The sequence below is a fragment of the Schistosoma mansoni genome (assembly GCF_000237925.1).
Source record: "Schistosoma mansoni, WGS project CABG00000000 data, chromosome 2 unplaced supercontig 0120, strain Puerto Rico, whole genome shotgun sequence".
Taxonomy (NCBI): Eukaryota; Metazoa; Platyhelminthes; class Trematoda; order Strigeidida; family Schistosomatidae; genus Schistosoma; species Schistosoma mansoni.
Window position 1 is genome coordinate 28,676 of NW_017386000.1, and position 17,422 is coordinate 46,097.

The following is a 17,422-nucleotide window of genomic DNA, read 5'->3' on the forward strand; positions in this document are numbered from 1 at the left end:
AGGAGTGTTGGTACCCTATGACCTGAAATCGTATGCGAACTGTGACAAAAACGCCTCTCAAGCGAACCTTGCACTGGTAACATTGAAATGCATTTTTGGCCAGTTTGACGGTAGAACCTTCCATATAATCTTCAACAGTTTTATTCGTCCTCATTTAGAGTACGGAAACATAGAATTTCCTCCCTCCCTCCAAAAGGATAAGGACACTCTGGAACGTATCCAACGTTGAGCCACGAAATCAGTTCGGGGACTCAAATTCAAACCTTATGAAGAGCGCCTCAAATCACTTAACCTTTACCCGTTAGAGTACAGGCGTCTTAGAGATGATCTTCTTATGACCTACAGTATTCTTAGTACTCCTAGTGATCCCCTTAAACATCTTCTTAAGCTTAGTCATAACACTAACCTAAGAGGTAACACCCAGAAATTGGAGACCCTACATGGCAGAACAGACTGCAGACACAACTTCTACTCCGTTAGAGTTGTCAAGTGCTGGAATTCGCTGCCGACTGAGCTAGTCCAAGCGACCTCCAAGGAGTCCTTTAAGAGGAAACTTGACTTATTCTTAAGGACTAAGGATAACATATTATTATGATTTACAAATTCTTTTTTTCCTCTATTATCGTTCATATACCTAGGTTTTTGCCTGGAGGTATTGGTGATCCACTGCTACCAGACACGGAAGCCCGTTAAGTGAAAGCTTCTTCTATTCCGTCCTCAACCATTTAAACCATTTGACTCATTCAGTTTAGTACAATGTGACCTTCTAGTGCTCAGTGACCTCCTCACAGGCGCTATATATAGACGTTTGACTGTCACGCCTTGAGGTCTTTTACTTTGTACGTTTAGACGGATGGAGTTCTAAGTTCCGTATGGTTTATACAGTTCCAATGGTTTTATCTAAGAAACTTTTTCAGTGATTAGTTCGCTGCCAACTAGGCAGGTAGGTTTACGTAAAACTCCACCCTAACTCTTAAGAGTAAATTTACTTAGCGCTAAAGTTTTTACTTTATAACTGATGTTATTTAGTCACGAACCTAACTCAGAACAGTAACCTGACTCTTAATATGTGAACTTGGCCTTTTTCCTTTACTACAAGTGATAATTTGGCATGTAAGGGTTAGTTTTTCAGATCAAAGGTATAATTTCCACTGTTATTTTATTGCTTTTCATCGTTAATTATATGGCAGTTGGGAAGGGCTTTCTAGTCGGCTGATGAGTAGCCGAAGTTCGTAAGTGTAGCATACACTTACTGTACATCTTGTCTGTTGTTTTGAGAAGTCATAGTATCCCAAACGTCATATGAGTCAACTACACGATTTGAATTGTCACTGAACGACGAATGCTTGTGAAGATATGCACGAAAGTCGACGAGAAATACTTGTTTTCACTTATTTATTTGAAGTACATACAGCTAGGACATTCGATATTTTTTAAGCATTACACATCAAAAAGCTGCCCAAACTACTCGGAAAAGTGTAAATGGTTTGTTTATTTCTAAACAACTTGTAGATATATAGCTAGTTAATAGCTTTTGGAGGTTGTCCGAAAACTCTAAGTTGATCACTAAATCTTGTAGTCGCCTGTATGTACATAGACTTAGTCTTCTAATGTAAAAGTATTGGTGGTGGTGACCTGACCACTACCGGGTAATTACGTGAATTTTCGGTCTTGTATCCTCTTGCTTACCTTAGTTAAAAGTTTACAAAAACTTCGAGAAATCTATAGTCAACCAATCGACTACTGACTTTCTTGTTGGGTTTAACTTCATCTTGACACTTAGATAAGGTTCCGTTACCGAGATTAGTCAATCAGTCAATCACATCGTAGAACTTCGTACGTAGGTACATCAGTTAGAGTTACCATACCACATTAACACAGATGCAGTTGTCGATTCAATTCCCCCAGTGGTAGAGGTAGTAAAAGTATAAGCAGTAATCCGAAGGATTACTGTTTAAAGATGTTATTCAAGGAGTATAATCCAGTGAAAGAGAAAAAGATAGAGACATGAATAATTTGGGAGAACACAAAGAGTGGATACACCTACGCCATTGTAAACGATTTTGGGCCATGTCATTCAAGGTCTCTAACCATCGGTTGCTATCGTCTAGCGGATCCCAACCAGGTAGTCTACACCTACCATAATAGTTCAGTCCACTTGTCAGTGACTTCATGGATTTGTGTCACGTTTTGGTCTGGCCGCCCCTAGATCTATTCCAAAATACTCCTACACCATAAAACATCACCTGTCGGGGCAGTCGGTGGTTGGGTATGCGTAACACGTGTCCCAGCCATCTCAACTGATGAAGTTTCACTACTTCAATCGATTTACCATCCTTACCTAGTACCCGTTTCCTAACAACTGCATTACTTACACGGTGGCTAATTTCACTGCTAGTACTGGACCGCCATCCTTAAAAATCTCAGGGGTAAACCTCTCATGGCCTGCTGCTCTCCTTCGCTTCAGATTTCCTATAGAGTGAAGATTTGCATGAACTTGCCATTCAGGTCGACTGGGGATCGTGGGAAACTGAAGTGTGGCTGAAGGCCAGTTGAACTGATCCCTAAAGTGTTTTGCCCATCGTTCTCATCTCCTGGATTGAGAATAAATAATATGTCCATCGTTTTCCGACATAGTTTCTCTAACAATTAGATTCCTAATACCAGTTTCCTTAAGAAGTCTGGATAGTTGTCTGCTGTTACCTATTGTCGCTGCCTTTTCCATCTTTCTTGCTTTCGCTACCCACCACTGTTCGCGATCATTGCGCAGGGTTGTTAGCCTGCGCTTATGTTGACTCCGCTCTTCGTTATGTTCAGAGTCATATGGAATAAGTTTTCGAGCATATCTCAGTGCGGTAGATGCTGCTGAGATCCAGTGTTTCTCCCTAACCTTATGATTTACCGTACTAGCAGATATCACTGCTGTTTCCACAGCTTTTCGGATGTCATTCCACGCTGCCTCGGGGTGGGCACAACTTACATGGCTGCCTAACTGTTTTTCTAGTTGTTCCTGAAATATATTCTTAGCTTGCCTATCATTAGGTAGAACCCTAAGAGGCTTCCTTGCAGTGTCTTTTCTACGTCCGGTAAGACAACCAGACAGATACGTGCTTGCACTAGAGCATGATCTGAATCTAAACATGTGCTCCAGAATGAGCGACAGTCTTCTACCCAGCCCCTCCATCGGTGGCTGGTAGCGATGTGATCTAGTTGGGTCCAACGTTGGGACGTATTCGGGGATCGCCATGTCAAAAGATGTTTTTCCTTGTGCTTAAAGTTAGTATTTGCAAGAAACAGGCGGTTATCTGAGGATAGCTGCAACAGACGGTCACCATTATCTGTTCTTTGAGCCACGACACCATAAGATCCACCCAGGTGTCTTTCCTTTTCGCTTAGTTTGCCTACTTGAGCAATTAAGTCACCAGCCACTATTACTACATTGGAGCGCCTAGCTTTTCGGAGAAGGTCGGAAAGCTTTCTGTAGAACTCATCTTTTATATCGTCTGAGCTGCAGTCAGTGGGAGAGTAGGCAGAGACGACGAAGAGGCAACGACGAGTTTCCCTATCTTTCCGAGTCCTTACTGATCCGTTAAGTCGGACAGCGAATAGACAACTGTCTACTGGGATCCAGTCTAAAAGAGCTAGTTCTGTCCTAGGACTTAATGCTATCCCTACACCAGTGAGTCCACGGGAAGCAGCATCAGGGCTTCCAGATACATGAAGCGTGTATCGAGATGGCTCTTTATTTTGATATGGTGAGGTCAAATGAATGACGCTACTCGGATCCTGTATGCGCGTTTCGGTAACGCAGCACACATCGATGGTGCGAGATTCTAAAGTCCTAGCTAGGGAGCCCTGTTGTCCTATTTGGCACAATGTTCGGACGTTAAAAGTTCCTACATGTAGTTTAGAGCGTGGTTTCAGGAGACCAGGAATAACGTCCCGTGTACTCGAATCGTTTGCTCTAGCGGTCCAAGATAATCAAAGGATGTGAGAATGGTTAGTCGTGGAGATAAAAGAGTTATTAGGTGTAGGAAGAATTTGAATGTGACCAACTTGGTCTCGTATGCTGTTACGGGTTTAAGGGCTTATGTCACTTCCCGGCTGCCCACACCGTGGTAGGATATTTCTTGAGGAACCTGAAAAGGAAGTTGGATCAGTATTGGTCTTAACGACCTGGGAGCGTGACCGCAGTGCCCAAGGGACAACTGCTTGAGGCCGGTCACTCACAGCCTTTTTGTGGTGGACTTTTGACCTGTTAGCTCCGTTCTTCAAAGGGCCTTACCGTCGGAGACGGACATCCGTGAGGTAAGGTGAGGTGTGACATTTTTAGGGCCGACCTTTCCTAAACTCCTGCTTCCTTGTGAGAAGGCAGCATCACTGCAGATGCTGACTGTCCGAGGGAATCACCTTACTGCTGTCACACCCCTCTACAGTCGGCAGTACGACTTCGCCCTCAGACCTTGAATTGATGCTTATAGTCTTATCGTTCTCCAATCGACCTGCCTGGCATGGTAGAACTTACAGAAACGTATGTTCCAGCCCATATAGCTCGGTTGTGTCATCACGATAGGCAAGCCCGACCACCACTTCAAGGTAGCAGCTACGGTCGGGTACTGAGATTAGTGAAGTGGTTCTGGCCTTATCAAATCTAACTGAATGTGTTGGGGTCACTTAATTCTTTACTCTGTTATCCCTTTTTCAATATTACTTCAGTCACTCCATTTTGGGATTAGTAGTGATTTCTAGTAATGTATAGACTTCCTACTAACAACCTTGGACCTAGCGTCCGAAATATTCTGGTCTAAAATATCTTTAATAGCATTTGCTGTACTAATACTCATCCATCAACTATACATAACTACTGTGCTCCATTGTAGCTTATAACAGGCTGAGCAACTTTGTTAGGCATGTATAGAAAAACATCTAAGCGACCATAGGGCTCCTTTCTTTAGACAAAAAAGATACATGGATTCAAATGCAACTCGCGGGGTTTGTAATCGGTTTTTCCTAGTCCAGCTGAAAGCTCCGGTTATGTGCTTCGATATTGTGGTAAACTTAAAGCGATAAAGGTCGTGAATGAACAAAACAGTAATATTAAGAATTTTTTGGAAATACGACCAAAATAGACGCTTGGTTAAAGTTTGTCTGACCCTAATAATAAATCCTGTAGAGTACTTTGTTTTAATTTTCACTGGCATCTATTCTGAGTTGTATGAATTTATGATGTATGATCTCCAAGATCCGGTCCTATATATTTATGTGTCATTACGGTACTATGTTAAGAAAATTGTTTACTTCCATTAAGTTGCTCACTTCGAATCATTTACACTCAAAATAGTTGCTTTCTGTATTACGATTTTACGTAGGATTTCAAGGTGAATGTGTTTTAGCTAAGAATTTATGGCGTCTGCTAAAGGTAAACCTAACTGTCGTGACCATCTTACTCACCTGATTACTTACGCCTCTTATCCCCAATGGAGCATAACCCGCCGACCAGCATTCTCCAACACACTGTCCTGGGCCTTCCTTTCTAGTTTTATCCAGTTGTTGTTCATCTCATATCTGTTTCCATTTCTCGGCGCAATGTGTTCTTTGGTTTTCGTTCTCTCCTTTGGCCTTGAGGATTTCAAGGAAGAGCTTGCCTTGTGACGCAGTTAGCTGCTTTCCTCAATGTGTGTCCTATCCACTTCCAGCGCTTCTTCCTGATTTCTTCCTCCGCTGGAATCTGGTTTGTTGTCTCCCACAGTAGAATGTTGCTGATAGTGTCTGACCAACGGATCCAAAGTATCTTGCGTAGACAACTGTTAATAAACACTTATATCTTCTGATTGATGGCTTTCGTAGTTCTCCAAGTTTCTGCTTCATGCAGTAGAACTGTCTTGACATCTGTATTTAAAATTCTAATCTTGGTGTTGGTTGAAAATTGTTTTGAGTTCCAGATGTTCTACGGTTTTAGATATGCTGCTCTTGCTTTGCCGATTCGCGCCTTCACATCAGCATCAGATCCACCGTGCCCATCAATGATGCCCAGATATGTAAAGGTTTTTACATCATCCAAAGCTCCATCAAGTGTGATTTGGTTGGTACATGTGTTGTATAGGAGATAATTGCTTTTTCCTTTTGTGTGACCATCTTAACTGAGTTTTAATGCAAGAAGATCGTCTTATTGCATTATCTGTGCCACCTATCCGCTTTATTAATGAGTTACGTCACATCCCCCCAGGTGTGTCACTCATTTTCACTGTCATTACCAATGAGAACTGACCGAACGCTAAATATTTTGCTAACTTGCACTACCAACAAGACTGTGTAACAGCATTGTTGCATTCTATAAACATAAGACATCATTTTCTTAATTGAAGAATAGTTTACTGGGAGTATTGTTAGCAACTGACCAATTAATTTATTTAAAAATTGAATTTTTTTATCAGGAAGTCGCCACTATCGATTTTCACTTTTCAGTAATTAATGAAGATTTTGTGCATGCATTTTACTAGTTTTTTTTCCAGTTTTAGATTACCTAGTGTTCTTCACTAGTCCCTGAAACTTCTACGGTTATCAGCCGAATCGACAAGTATCTGTTGGATTGTGTCAAAGGTCCCATCTGTATATTTCACAATTAAATGTTAAATGGATAAACTTTCAGATTCGGTAAGCGTTTTGTTAACAGCCACTACCATAACAAAACTCCTGACTCAGAAATCTTAATCCATACTAGTCAGTCAGTTAATATCTAAGCAGGACCTGACACAGATATGCACTAGTCAAAGTCGCCAAACTTTGCAGCACAGCAAGAGAAAATAAACAGGGCCAGAAACGGAAAGCAATGTTGAAAGCAATAGAAATCTAAATGTGAGGAATAAGGATAGGAAGGAACATGTGATTAAAGGATATAACTTTAGGATCAATGCTTGACTAAAGGTCTGAAGAAAAGTACAAAACGAATAAGTCTGAGACTGATTTTGTGATGTGTTTTCCAACGTTGTCAGTCATTAATTACGAGTATTGGGTAGGCCTTAGTCAGGTAGCTTCCACAGATTAAATTGACTCAATCTAACGGTTTATGATCTTATAGACTGATCCTTACTATTGATTTGGCCGCTCTAACTTCCTTTAACTCCGCCCTAACCCATTAAACATTTCGCATCTATGTGGGAAATCGTCAGAAATGCATAACATGTCCCAGCTTCATAAGTCACTAAAGATTCATACTCTTATCAGCCGATTTGTCATTCTTTTTGATATTTCTGTTCTAAATTCACTACTGGTCACTCAGTCGTTGTACGATACACCAGCAATGCTTTAAAGATACCTCTTACCTAAAGCTTGTAGCCTACTTCTGTCTTCTGCTTTCATGGACTATGTTTTACAGTGATAAACTAATACGAAGAGAACCGCTACACACTCTACTCGCCCTTCGGAAGATAGAAAAAACATTTCTCGTACACTACAAGTAACGTAATTTTAAAAAACTAACCTAACTTTCTGAATCCGTGCCGAGATTTCATTAAATATCAACCCTCCACTTATAATGAGACTTCTGAGATAATTGAAGTGGTCGGTGCATTTTTCCTATCGTTAGTTCAGGCGTTTACGTAGAATAGTTCCGAAGCAAAATCTAACATTTAGAGGGAAAGAAACACTTCTCAACTATGCTTTTTATGGTACTAAAGGCTATTCAATGGCTCTGAATTTCTTCAGTAATCTACAGAGTCAAAGGAACCGGATCGAAAGGGGGTCGAATCAATATTCTATGCACTGCTTAGGCATTGGCAATCCAAGAACTCAAGTCCCAACTTTGCGTGCGGAAACGATTTGCCCAAGCTCTCACCCTCCCTTGGCCTTAATTTGCTTGATGGATTAAAAAAGTGACAACAATAACTCACTTCAAAGTATAATTAGATAGGAAATCTAGTGCACGATTTAGAATGGCTAAAATTCAGAACAATAATTATTGAAAGTTTAGCCTTTCATAGTAGGGTCAAATACTAATAGTATTTACTTCCAAACTTGTCTAGATTCATTTTATAAATGCCTTAAAATCAGACGGAAACTTTCATTCTCTATTTAGAAGATGCACATGTCTCCAGTCTTTATTCACCGTAGCATTGTTATGATTCAGTCCGAAAGCGATCTAGGCAACTGAATAAGTCAGATTTTCGTAGTCACCCGATCATTCGAAATTCACGGTTAATATGCACTAGCTTATGTTGCTTTTGACTTAGTCTCGTAGTTCTATTTTTTCCTAAGCGATATTTGGTTAAGCTTCACTGATTTGTTCTATCCCATTGATTCAAATGTTACATGTCTCTGTGTGTTTCTCGTTTATTCATTGTTTCCACGGGTCATAATTACATCACCTTTGTTATTTTAATTCATATATATGACACATTTTTACACCAAACTTTATCAATTTCCCAAATAGTTTACTATTATCTATAAACTCTAAACTCAGCATTTCAAAATGGGTCATATGTATAAAGTGAAAAGCACATTTGTTTTCGTGATTGCTTGTTCACTCATCGTTTCCTCCCTATTAAAAATGCATTTAAAATATATAACAAATAACTTTTGCTGGGATTCCAAATTACATACTACATGGACGGACTTAAATCACTAGAAATAGTAAATTAAAAAGTCCGAAATTGCTTATGCTACTTTTTTTATTGAGATATCACAGAACTGAGTAGTTATAAGAACAGTAGGTTTTTACTACAGTAAGTAGATTTATTACTTACGACAAGTTATTGAATAGCGTGAACTTACACTATCAGCAAAAAATAATCAGGTAGCACAGGAATATTATATTGATTCTGATCTCTAAATCAAAAATTACAGTTACCTGTACTAAGTTTGCTTCTTATTTAGGCTGCCATTGTTTTAAAACTACACATGCAAAGTACGTTAGTACTTCCAAGTAAGAAACATTTTGGTTTGGTCATTGATAACTAAACTTGATCGCCCATGTTAATCAGTTTCTTCCTTGAAGTTCCTTTTTTCAAAATGTTTATTTTATAGCTTCAGCGTGATATCAACAAATTACAAACTGATTATCACAATGCCATTGAAAAAGAATTAGGTAACCTGGATATTGCTTATCTCCGCAAAATACAGGTTAGCAATAAGTTACTTACCAATAACATATAGGCCAACTACTTTCAGTGCGGTTTAAAGTGCTGTGCGGATCCTGATGCCTCTATTACTGAAGTGCAGCGTTGCGTAGAAAGGTGCGAAATTCCGTTAAGTCAAGCACATGAAGTAATGCAATCTGAGGTCTCCTCATTCCAAGTAAGAAGTTTTGACTTTGCAAATGGCTGCACCAATTTAATTTATTGTATCTTTTAAAACATCTGCATGTAAGGTGTTTAAAAGCCAGTTTTTCAATGCACTTCGTACTCTGAGATGAATACCTAGAAGGGATTTTACTGTAAATAAGTGGGAATGGTTTTCAAACATTTATGTGGTGTATTAGGCTAAAGAATAGTTATAAAACTAGTAAACAAACAATACGTTACGATATGAAAAGATTCGTTAATCAAAACGGATCCTCTCTGATCGCTTAGACTGTTACCAACTCATTATACCATGATTAATTTCTAGTAATTTTTTGATTATAAATCAAACTAAACAGCTTTAAATGCTGAGTCCATTGATTTGTTATTAAACTAACCTGATGAAGGAGGTTCTGTCTGATCTGATGTGGTTCGGAAAAACATACAGAAATAGTAAAATCATTGAAAACGACGTCTCAGTTACTTTTGATTTGCGCAAACTCACTGCCTTCTCGTGGCAGGGGTGTTGTTTACGAAATTGAGAGGACGAAAAGCAAATGTCCGGCACTTTAACCGGGTTGGTGGATATGAAGGATCCACATAGAGGAGTTGGAAAACCCTGATTCCAAACCAATGGTGCACATAGGCTCCAGTATCCTGAAGGAACAAATGGCGTATGAACCAATCGTTGGTCACCGGCTACCATGGGACTGCACCTCCTCACGATGCTCCACTGCCTTGTGGGTTAGACCTCTAGGTCAAAGGCTCGGGGTGTGGCCCCCTAAGAAAATCACCTGCTTCGGTTTGTGCATCCGAGCAGTATCACAGCCCTCACGCAAATAAATAGTGTGGCGCATATGTATCCGGTGCCCTTTGTACCAATATATATGTGATTAAGTAAATAAATAATAAAATATACACACGCGGTCCTTAGGCACTTTCATATGGATTACCAAGAGTTAATAAACTTAAATAACAGGTTTTGAATATATTTGGTTTCTTGTACAACCAAATCATCCAATGACATGCTAAAATATTTGAGTTGATTAGGAAGTATTAGCTTATAATAATTATGATGCACTTTCTTACGAGTATAAAAAAATACCGATACTTCCGTTTTCACTCAAAGTTTGCTCTCCGTTTACAAAGCTTTATCTGTTATACTCATGACATAGACATGATTATTAAACATTTGTCTCAATGCGATCTCGCCGTAATCCATCCTTAATGTCCAGTTCAAATTTAAAAATAATTTGCGTAAAATTGAATATCAAATTGTGAGGGGATCTCTTTTGCGTCCAGTTTTTGCAGATTTATCAACTCCTTGTCTCTTTTAGTCAATTTATAAGATGCAATACAAAGTTACAGTTCGTCAGAACTAAGTTCTCTATCCGTACAGCATATTTTGAACAGTTGGATCACATAATAACCTGTAAGGATGTTTGTATGAAAATTAAAAATCAAACTAGAGCATCAGAAAAACAATATAAACCGTACAAGATTAAATCGATGCTACAAGTGTAAGTTTAGCGTAAGTACATATCGTCTTCAAAGAAATAGAGAGATTTTCATCTTTTTATTACTAAGGTTTCAGCAAACCTAAGTGTTCTTCATAGACTTCTCTGAGGTTTGATTAATCTATATAATCAAATTGTTTTACACCCATTGTGCTAATTTATTACATCTTAATGACAAACTTCATCTTCTCGCTGGATTATCTAGACTTGTGAACATTCAAGCTCTAAAATTGAGTCTCTTCATAGTCCATGTAGACTTTCAATTTATACCAGATCAAACAAGTAGTGCCTACGAGCCGTCTGTTTAAGAAAAGGGTTTAAAACACGTAATTTCCACTTATGTTTTGGCAAACCTCAATAAGCTGCAAACTTTTCTGTATGGCTGAGAAATAAGATTGTTCATCTTGCCTTCATCTTTTCACCTTTTCCCGTACAACAACGTACATTAATTGAAGTCAGCACACTTTCAGCAAGCATAAAACCCATCAAGAACGGGAGCAAAGCGGTTAGAAGTTTTATTATTGATTGCACTTGAGCTTGACCATCAAACTAACTCGTATACTGACTTCAGTTTTCACACGTATTTTAAATTTTCTTTAGCTGCAACATCTTAGAGCGTTAAAAGCTTTGGTTATCCATAAGAGAAAGCTTGACTTCAGCACACAAAGGATATATGCATGTATCTTCATAGTAGATCCTATCTCTTATAGCGTCCCTTTTTCTTGAATAGTTACTGATTAAATCGTTTAACGTGTCTTCCCGAAGATCTCTTATACACCCTTGGTTTTCGGTGGACACAAAACGATGTAAGTGGCTGTTTTTAATGTCTTTACGTTCACGTAGTGTATTAAAATAGTTGGTAAATAGGCTTGATTGGATTTACTTAGTAATCGGAAGCAGGTGATGTGATTCACAGATGAAAAAAATTGTTTTTTTTCATTGCTTAGGCAAGATTACAACTGTGTGCTTCTGAATGCGCCAATCAAGCGCGGGACAAGTTACCTTCAAATGCATCTGAGTCACAGCTGAAGAATGCTCAACGTGAAATACTAGCGTGTTCTCAAAAATGCGTGGACAATCAACTATCAATGGGGCTTCCAGCCCTTATCACTCGACTAAAAGATCAATTGCAAAAGTTGAGACAAAACCAAATTCAGATTACAAATTAGTTTGTGTAATGTAAGTATTAAAACTAAAACCATTTTAGCAAATGAATTGTATAGACCAGTTTCTTCATTTTTAATGTCAAATACAAAATTGGTACTCATGAATCTTTTGCAAAAAAAGGCTTGGTGACTTGTTTCTCTACTTCAGTCTGAGTTTGTAGCACCTGGGTTCGGACGCGAATCTGTAACTACTATGACATTTTGTAAACTTCAGTGTACTAAGGTTCAATGAGCGATGGTCATTCATGTATCACAAAATAGGGTTAGATATTTTCGAATTAGAGTCCATCTAAAAAATTAACCAGCCCTAAGGATGTACTCATGAATGTAAACGGATTTTTAAACATTGAACTTGTTTTATACCCGGAGGTTAAATCTGTATACCAAGACATTAGAAGTTTACTGGTACGTCCATTTTATTTTGAGGGTCTCAAATGGCAAACTTATGAGTGCCTTACACTCATAGGATTTGTATTTATTCTATACAACCCGTACAAACAATGAAATAGTTGCATCCTATACTCCAAACTACATGCTTGTACTTAGCAATAATAAACCAGAGACTTATTTTACATGTTTCCAGTCTCAAAATATTTACGGAATTGAAATTTCATCGTTAAAAGTTAGTTATTATCCACGTCATGCACTACAAGTAACGAGGAAATATATATCGGGAAAGGGGACTTCAAGTGAGTACACAATCCTAAGATTGATATATAATTTGTTTCACTTCACCCACGACCAGACGTGAAAACCCATATCATTTATATTGGTAATTATCCTACTATCTAAAATCACTTGCAGGATTGGATCCTGAAACGCCTAAGGAAAACTGTAGTATGGCTTATGATACCTGTCAAGTCAGCAGAGCCAAAGCTTATCCAGAATTATTCGTAGTTTAATAATAGTGATCACTTAGTTAGTATACTAAACTGGAAATAATTCGTCATTTTAGCACCGGATTTTCCCTACCCTCCTCTCGTTGCTGACGCAGGTCATCCCTGAAGCGACAGTTCGTAATTAGTAGAGAAATACGTCCTAAGCAGGTTAGAGGTAGTTAATTTATTTTGATTTGGTCTGACAATATTTAGTGGTTCTGTCCATTTAAGTATAAAAGCTCCATTGAAGTTGTCAACCTATCTAGAGTTTTAACAGTAGAAATACACACATAGCGTAGTCTCTCTATTAATACTTACACTTATTGTTAAGAAGAGTCTCAAGTAAGTTTGTTTCGAGTAGGTGTATTCTTACAGCCAACTCATGCGCTTTGAAATTCATTTCCTTCTGTAAATCTTCTACTTTGTTCAGATTTACCATGGGAACCAAATGTATACTTGAGGTGCCATTCTGGAGACGTATTTAGTTTCACGACAGACTTTTTCTTTGCTAAATTATGCCTTGTACAAAGCAATTAATAAGTCAAGGCACACTTTATAGCGACTCTCGGATTGCTAGTCATACGAGGAACCTAAATCATACTTTGAGGTCCCAATACGTAGTGACTCAATTTCGCAAACTGACTTTTCACTTTTCTATCAAAAAGATATTTAATAACGCCTAATTAAAAAACTATGTGGTGAGAATATAATCTTTCTAAATCGACCAGGCTTCTCAATGGTGACATAAAGATCACAATGTTGATCAGTCTTCAAACTATTGATTTAATTGAAAGTGGAGTACTGGCTTTTTCCCTATTTGAAGCATACAAGTAGATGTTAGTGTTATCACCATTGTAGGGATGCGCTTCTACTTTTTAATGGATTGCTGAAAATTCCTACTTACTAATAAATAATAATGTAAATGCTTAAGACATTTGGTTGGGAAACCTTATTCGGTAGCAACACAAAACAACAGGATTACATGATAACTAATAGGACGGTCGACAAAACAATGGTAGTTGCGTCAGAATACATAGGCAAATCTTACGAATAAGAAAATGAGAACCAAAAATATAATCGAGATCCATAGGACTGAAGATCACACTAATTTATTGTTGGAAGACTTTTTATTCTGACGGAATTAGATTGTTAGATCTATTTTAATTAAACTTAGGTCTTTGTAACTACTAAGCTAAGATGCTTAAAATGATAATAGTTGCATTGTCTTACAAGATATTTTCTAATGACATTGACTTATTAATAACATCGGCTTTCAACACTAAACTTCCTCTCTCGGCTTCCTCCTCAAGTGTCACCATAACCAATGATTTTAGTGCGCAAAACACTGTCCTAGGTCTATCATAACCTCGCTCCAAACTATACATTGGAGCCTTCAACGTACGCATCCTGTTAAATCGACCAGTAGGCTTCCTTGACTAAAGCCCTAGAGGCTCGTACCGTTGATGTATTCTGTGTCTCTGGAACACGCATATAGAATTCTAATGGGGTCATTCACTTGACTCCACATCGCCAAAATGGACAGCCAACGAAATACACCCTCCGTGTATCTGGCGACCCGATGGCTAGTTCTTGTGGACTTGCAGGTGTAGGCATAGCACTTAGTACGAGGACAGAACAAGCACTATTAGAGTGGGTCCCTGTTATCAGTCGCCTATTTGCTTTTCGGCTGAACGGCTCCGTAAGTACTCGGAAGGATATGGACACACGTCGTTTCTGCCTGCGCTCTCACTGACTGCAGCCCGGATGAATTAAAAGATGACTTACAGAAAGCTCTCTGAACTTCTTCAAAAAGCTAAGCGCTCAGACATAGTACTCGTAGCGGGTGACTTTAAAGACCAATTAGGTAGCTTAAATCAAGCAGAAAGATATTTAAGTGGATATCTTAGTATTTCGACTCAGAGAACAGATAATGGTGATCGTCTGCTGCAACTGTGCTCAGACAATCGTTTATTTTTAGCAAACTAATTTTAAGCATAAGGAGAGACATCGTCTTACATGGCAACCCCCTGCAGCAAATCAACGGTGGACTCAAATAGACCATATTGCCATCAGTCATCATTGGAAAGGCTCGACAGAAGACTGTCACTCGTTCTGGAATACCTGTTTGGACTCTGATACGAGCACGCATTCGCTTGTGACCTATTGGATACAGAAAAACCACATTAAGAAAACCCATCAGAGTCGAACTCAGTGACGAGAAAGTTGATTTCAGGAACAACTGAGGTCACACATATGTAGTTTTGAAAACGAGGCTCACCCTAGATGTTGCTTGGAAAGATATACGTACCAAAGAAGGGAGATCTGAGCAAATGTGAGAATTACAGAGGCATCACACTGTTGTCAGTACCAGGAAAAGTTTTCAACAGCCTTGCTGAACCAGATGAAAGACTCAATAGATGCCTGACTTCGAGATCAACAGGCTGGATTCCGTAAGGATCGGTCGTGCACAGACCAGATTGAGACACTACGGATCATCGTCGAACAATCAGTTGAGTGGAACTCATCACTATACGTCAACTTCATTGACTATGAGAGGGCGTTTGACAGTGTGGACAGGAGGACATTATGGAAACTTCTTCGACACTATGGAGTTCCTGAAAAGATTGTAAACATTATCCAAAACTCATACGATGGACTACAGTGCAAAGTCTTGCATGGAGGATAGCTGACACATGCATTTCCAGTGGGGACCGGAGTCAGACAAGGCTGTCTACTCTTCCCATTCCTCTTCCTTCTGATGATTGACTGGATTATGAAGACTTCGACATCTGAGGGGAAATACGGAATACAATGGACTTCTCAGAATCATTTAGATCATTTGGACTTCGCAGATGACCTAGCCCTCCTCTCTCATACACACGAACAAATGCAGATGAAGACGGTAAATGTAGCAGCAGCCTCTGCACCGATAGGTCTCAACATTCACAAAGGAAAAAGCAAGATTCTCAAATACAAGATGGAGAACACCAACCCAATCACACTTGATGGCGAAACTCTGAAAGAGGTGGAAACATTCACGTACCCGGGAAGAATCGTTGATAAACAAGGAGGATCGGGTGCAGATGTAAAGGCAAGGATTGGCAAAACAAGGGCAGCATTTCTACAATTGAAGAACATATGGAAATCGAAACAACTATCAGCTAATTTCAAAGTGAGAATGTTCAGTACGAACGTCAAGACAGTCCTACTGTACGGAGCTGAAACGTGGAGAACTACTACGACCATCATCAGGAAGGTACAAGTATTTATAAACAGTTGTCTACACAAAATACTCAACATCCAATGGCCGGATACTATCAGCAACAGCGTCTTATGGGAGAAGACAAACCAGCTTCCAGCTGAAGAGGAAATTAGGAAAAGACGCTAGGAGTGGATCGGACATACATTAAGGAAATCACCAATGTGCATTACAAGGCAATCCCTAACATGGAATCCAGAAGGGAAGCGGAAAAGAGGAAGGCCAAAGAACACATTACGCCGGGAAATAGAAGCCGATATGAAAAGGATGAATGTTAACTGGAAAGGAAGGCTCAGGACAGAGTTGGATGGAGAATGCTGGTGAGCGGCCTATGCTTCTCGACGAGGGGTAACAGGCGTAAGTAAGTAAAAGTCTACGGAACGATCGTGAGCAGTGGTGGGCAACGAAAGCAAAAAAGGAAATGGGAAAGAGAGCGGCTGTAGGTAACAAAAGGCAGACTAATAAAAGAAACTGGAACTACGAAGTCAAGTGTAAGCGAAACAATCTCGGAGAAAGACGACACTCTTATCTGCCCTCAGTCCAGGTGTTTAGAACGATGGGCTGTACAGTTTAGCTGGCCTTCAGAAACTGTACAACTACTCACCATTCCCAGACAGCCTGAATGGGACATTGAGTTCAAAAGGCTACAGCTAATCTGAAGCAAGGAAGAGCAGAGGGTTAGACTCCGGAGGTCCAATTTTAGCAATTAGGTTGACTAATATTTTGATTAAAATCTGGGAGTCGGACGTAACCCCACCTGATTGGTCACAATCACTAATTGTTTTAATATATAGGGGGTCAAAATCATCCTGTGATAGTTTGACTAATGTAGCACCTAAAATACTAGCCTCAATAATTATCGGGCATCTAACAAATACTCGTCAACTGCAAACACGAGAAAATAAGGCTGACTTCAGACCTGGTCGTAGCTGTATCGACCACATATTTATCATTCGTCAGATCTTAGAACACAAGCATGCTTATCGGCGTCCGACAATGATAGTTTCGATAATGCAATGAGAAGACGAAGTTTATCAGAATTATGTGATATATTAGCGCAATACATTTCGAACAATCTGATCACACATATACTTGTTAAGGCATTTTTATATGAAAATTAAAAGGTCAACTAGACAGGTTAAGGTAAGAAAATAAATAAAGTACACAAAAACAATGTGATGACTACTCTGGATAATAAATCAGCATTACCAGGGTATGTTAAGGGTAAGAACAAATTGTTTTTAAACATAAAGGGGGTTTCAGTGGACAAACATCTTCCATTGCGAAACATTTGGTTGAAAATGGTCATAAGGTTGACATCAAATCA

The 17,422-nt window shown here is 39.2% G+C and overlaps 1 protein-coding gene across 1 annotated transcript; it reads left to right on the forward strand.

Annotated features, from left to right (window-relative positions):
• Positions 1-827: 827 nt before the first annotated feature.
• Positions 828-12,070, forward strand: Smp_066610.1 (hypothetical protein). Its single transcript, XM_018791545.1, has 5 exons — positions 828-943; positions 6,513-6,654; positions 9,022-9,117; positions 9,151-9,291; positions 11,740-12,070. Exons 2-5 carry the CDS (start codon positions 6,634-6,636, stop codon positions 11,959-11,961), a joined length of 480 nt encoding a protein of 159 aa, XP_018645256.1. The 5' UTR covers positions 828-943; positions 6,513-6,633; the 3' UTR covers positions 11,962-12,070.
• Positions 12,071-17,422: the final 5,352 nt, after the last annotated feature.

What these genes read in the sequence shown, in the direction of transcription:
- Smp_066610.1 (XM_018791545.1), top strand. Translation starts at nt 6,634, where the DNA reads ATGGATAAACTTTCAGATTCG. An exon ending in CTTATCTCCGCAAAATACAG is followed by an intron (nt 9,118 to 9,150) that starts GTTAGCAATAAG and finishes AATAACATATAG; the next exon opens with GCCAACTACTTTCAGTGCGG. An exon ending in CTGAGGTCTCCTCATTCCAA is followed by an intron (nt 9,292 to 11,739) that starts GTAAGAAGTTTT and finishes TTCATTGCTTAG; the next exon opens with GCAAGATTACAACTGTGTGC.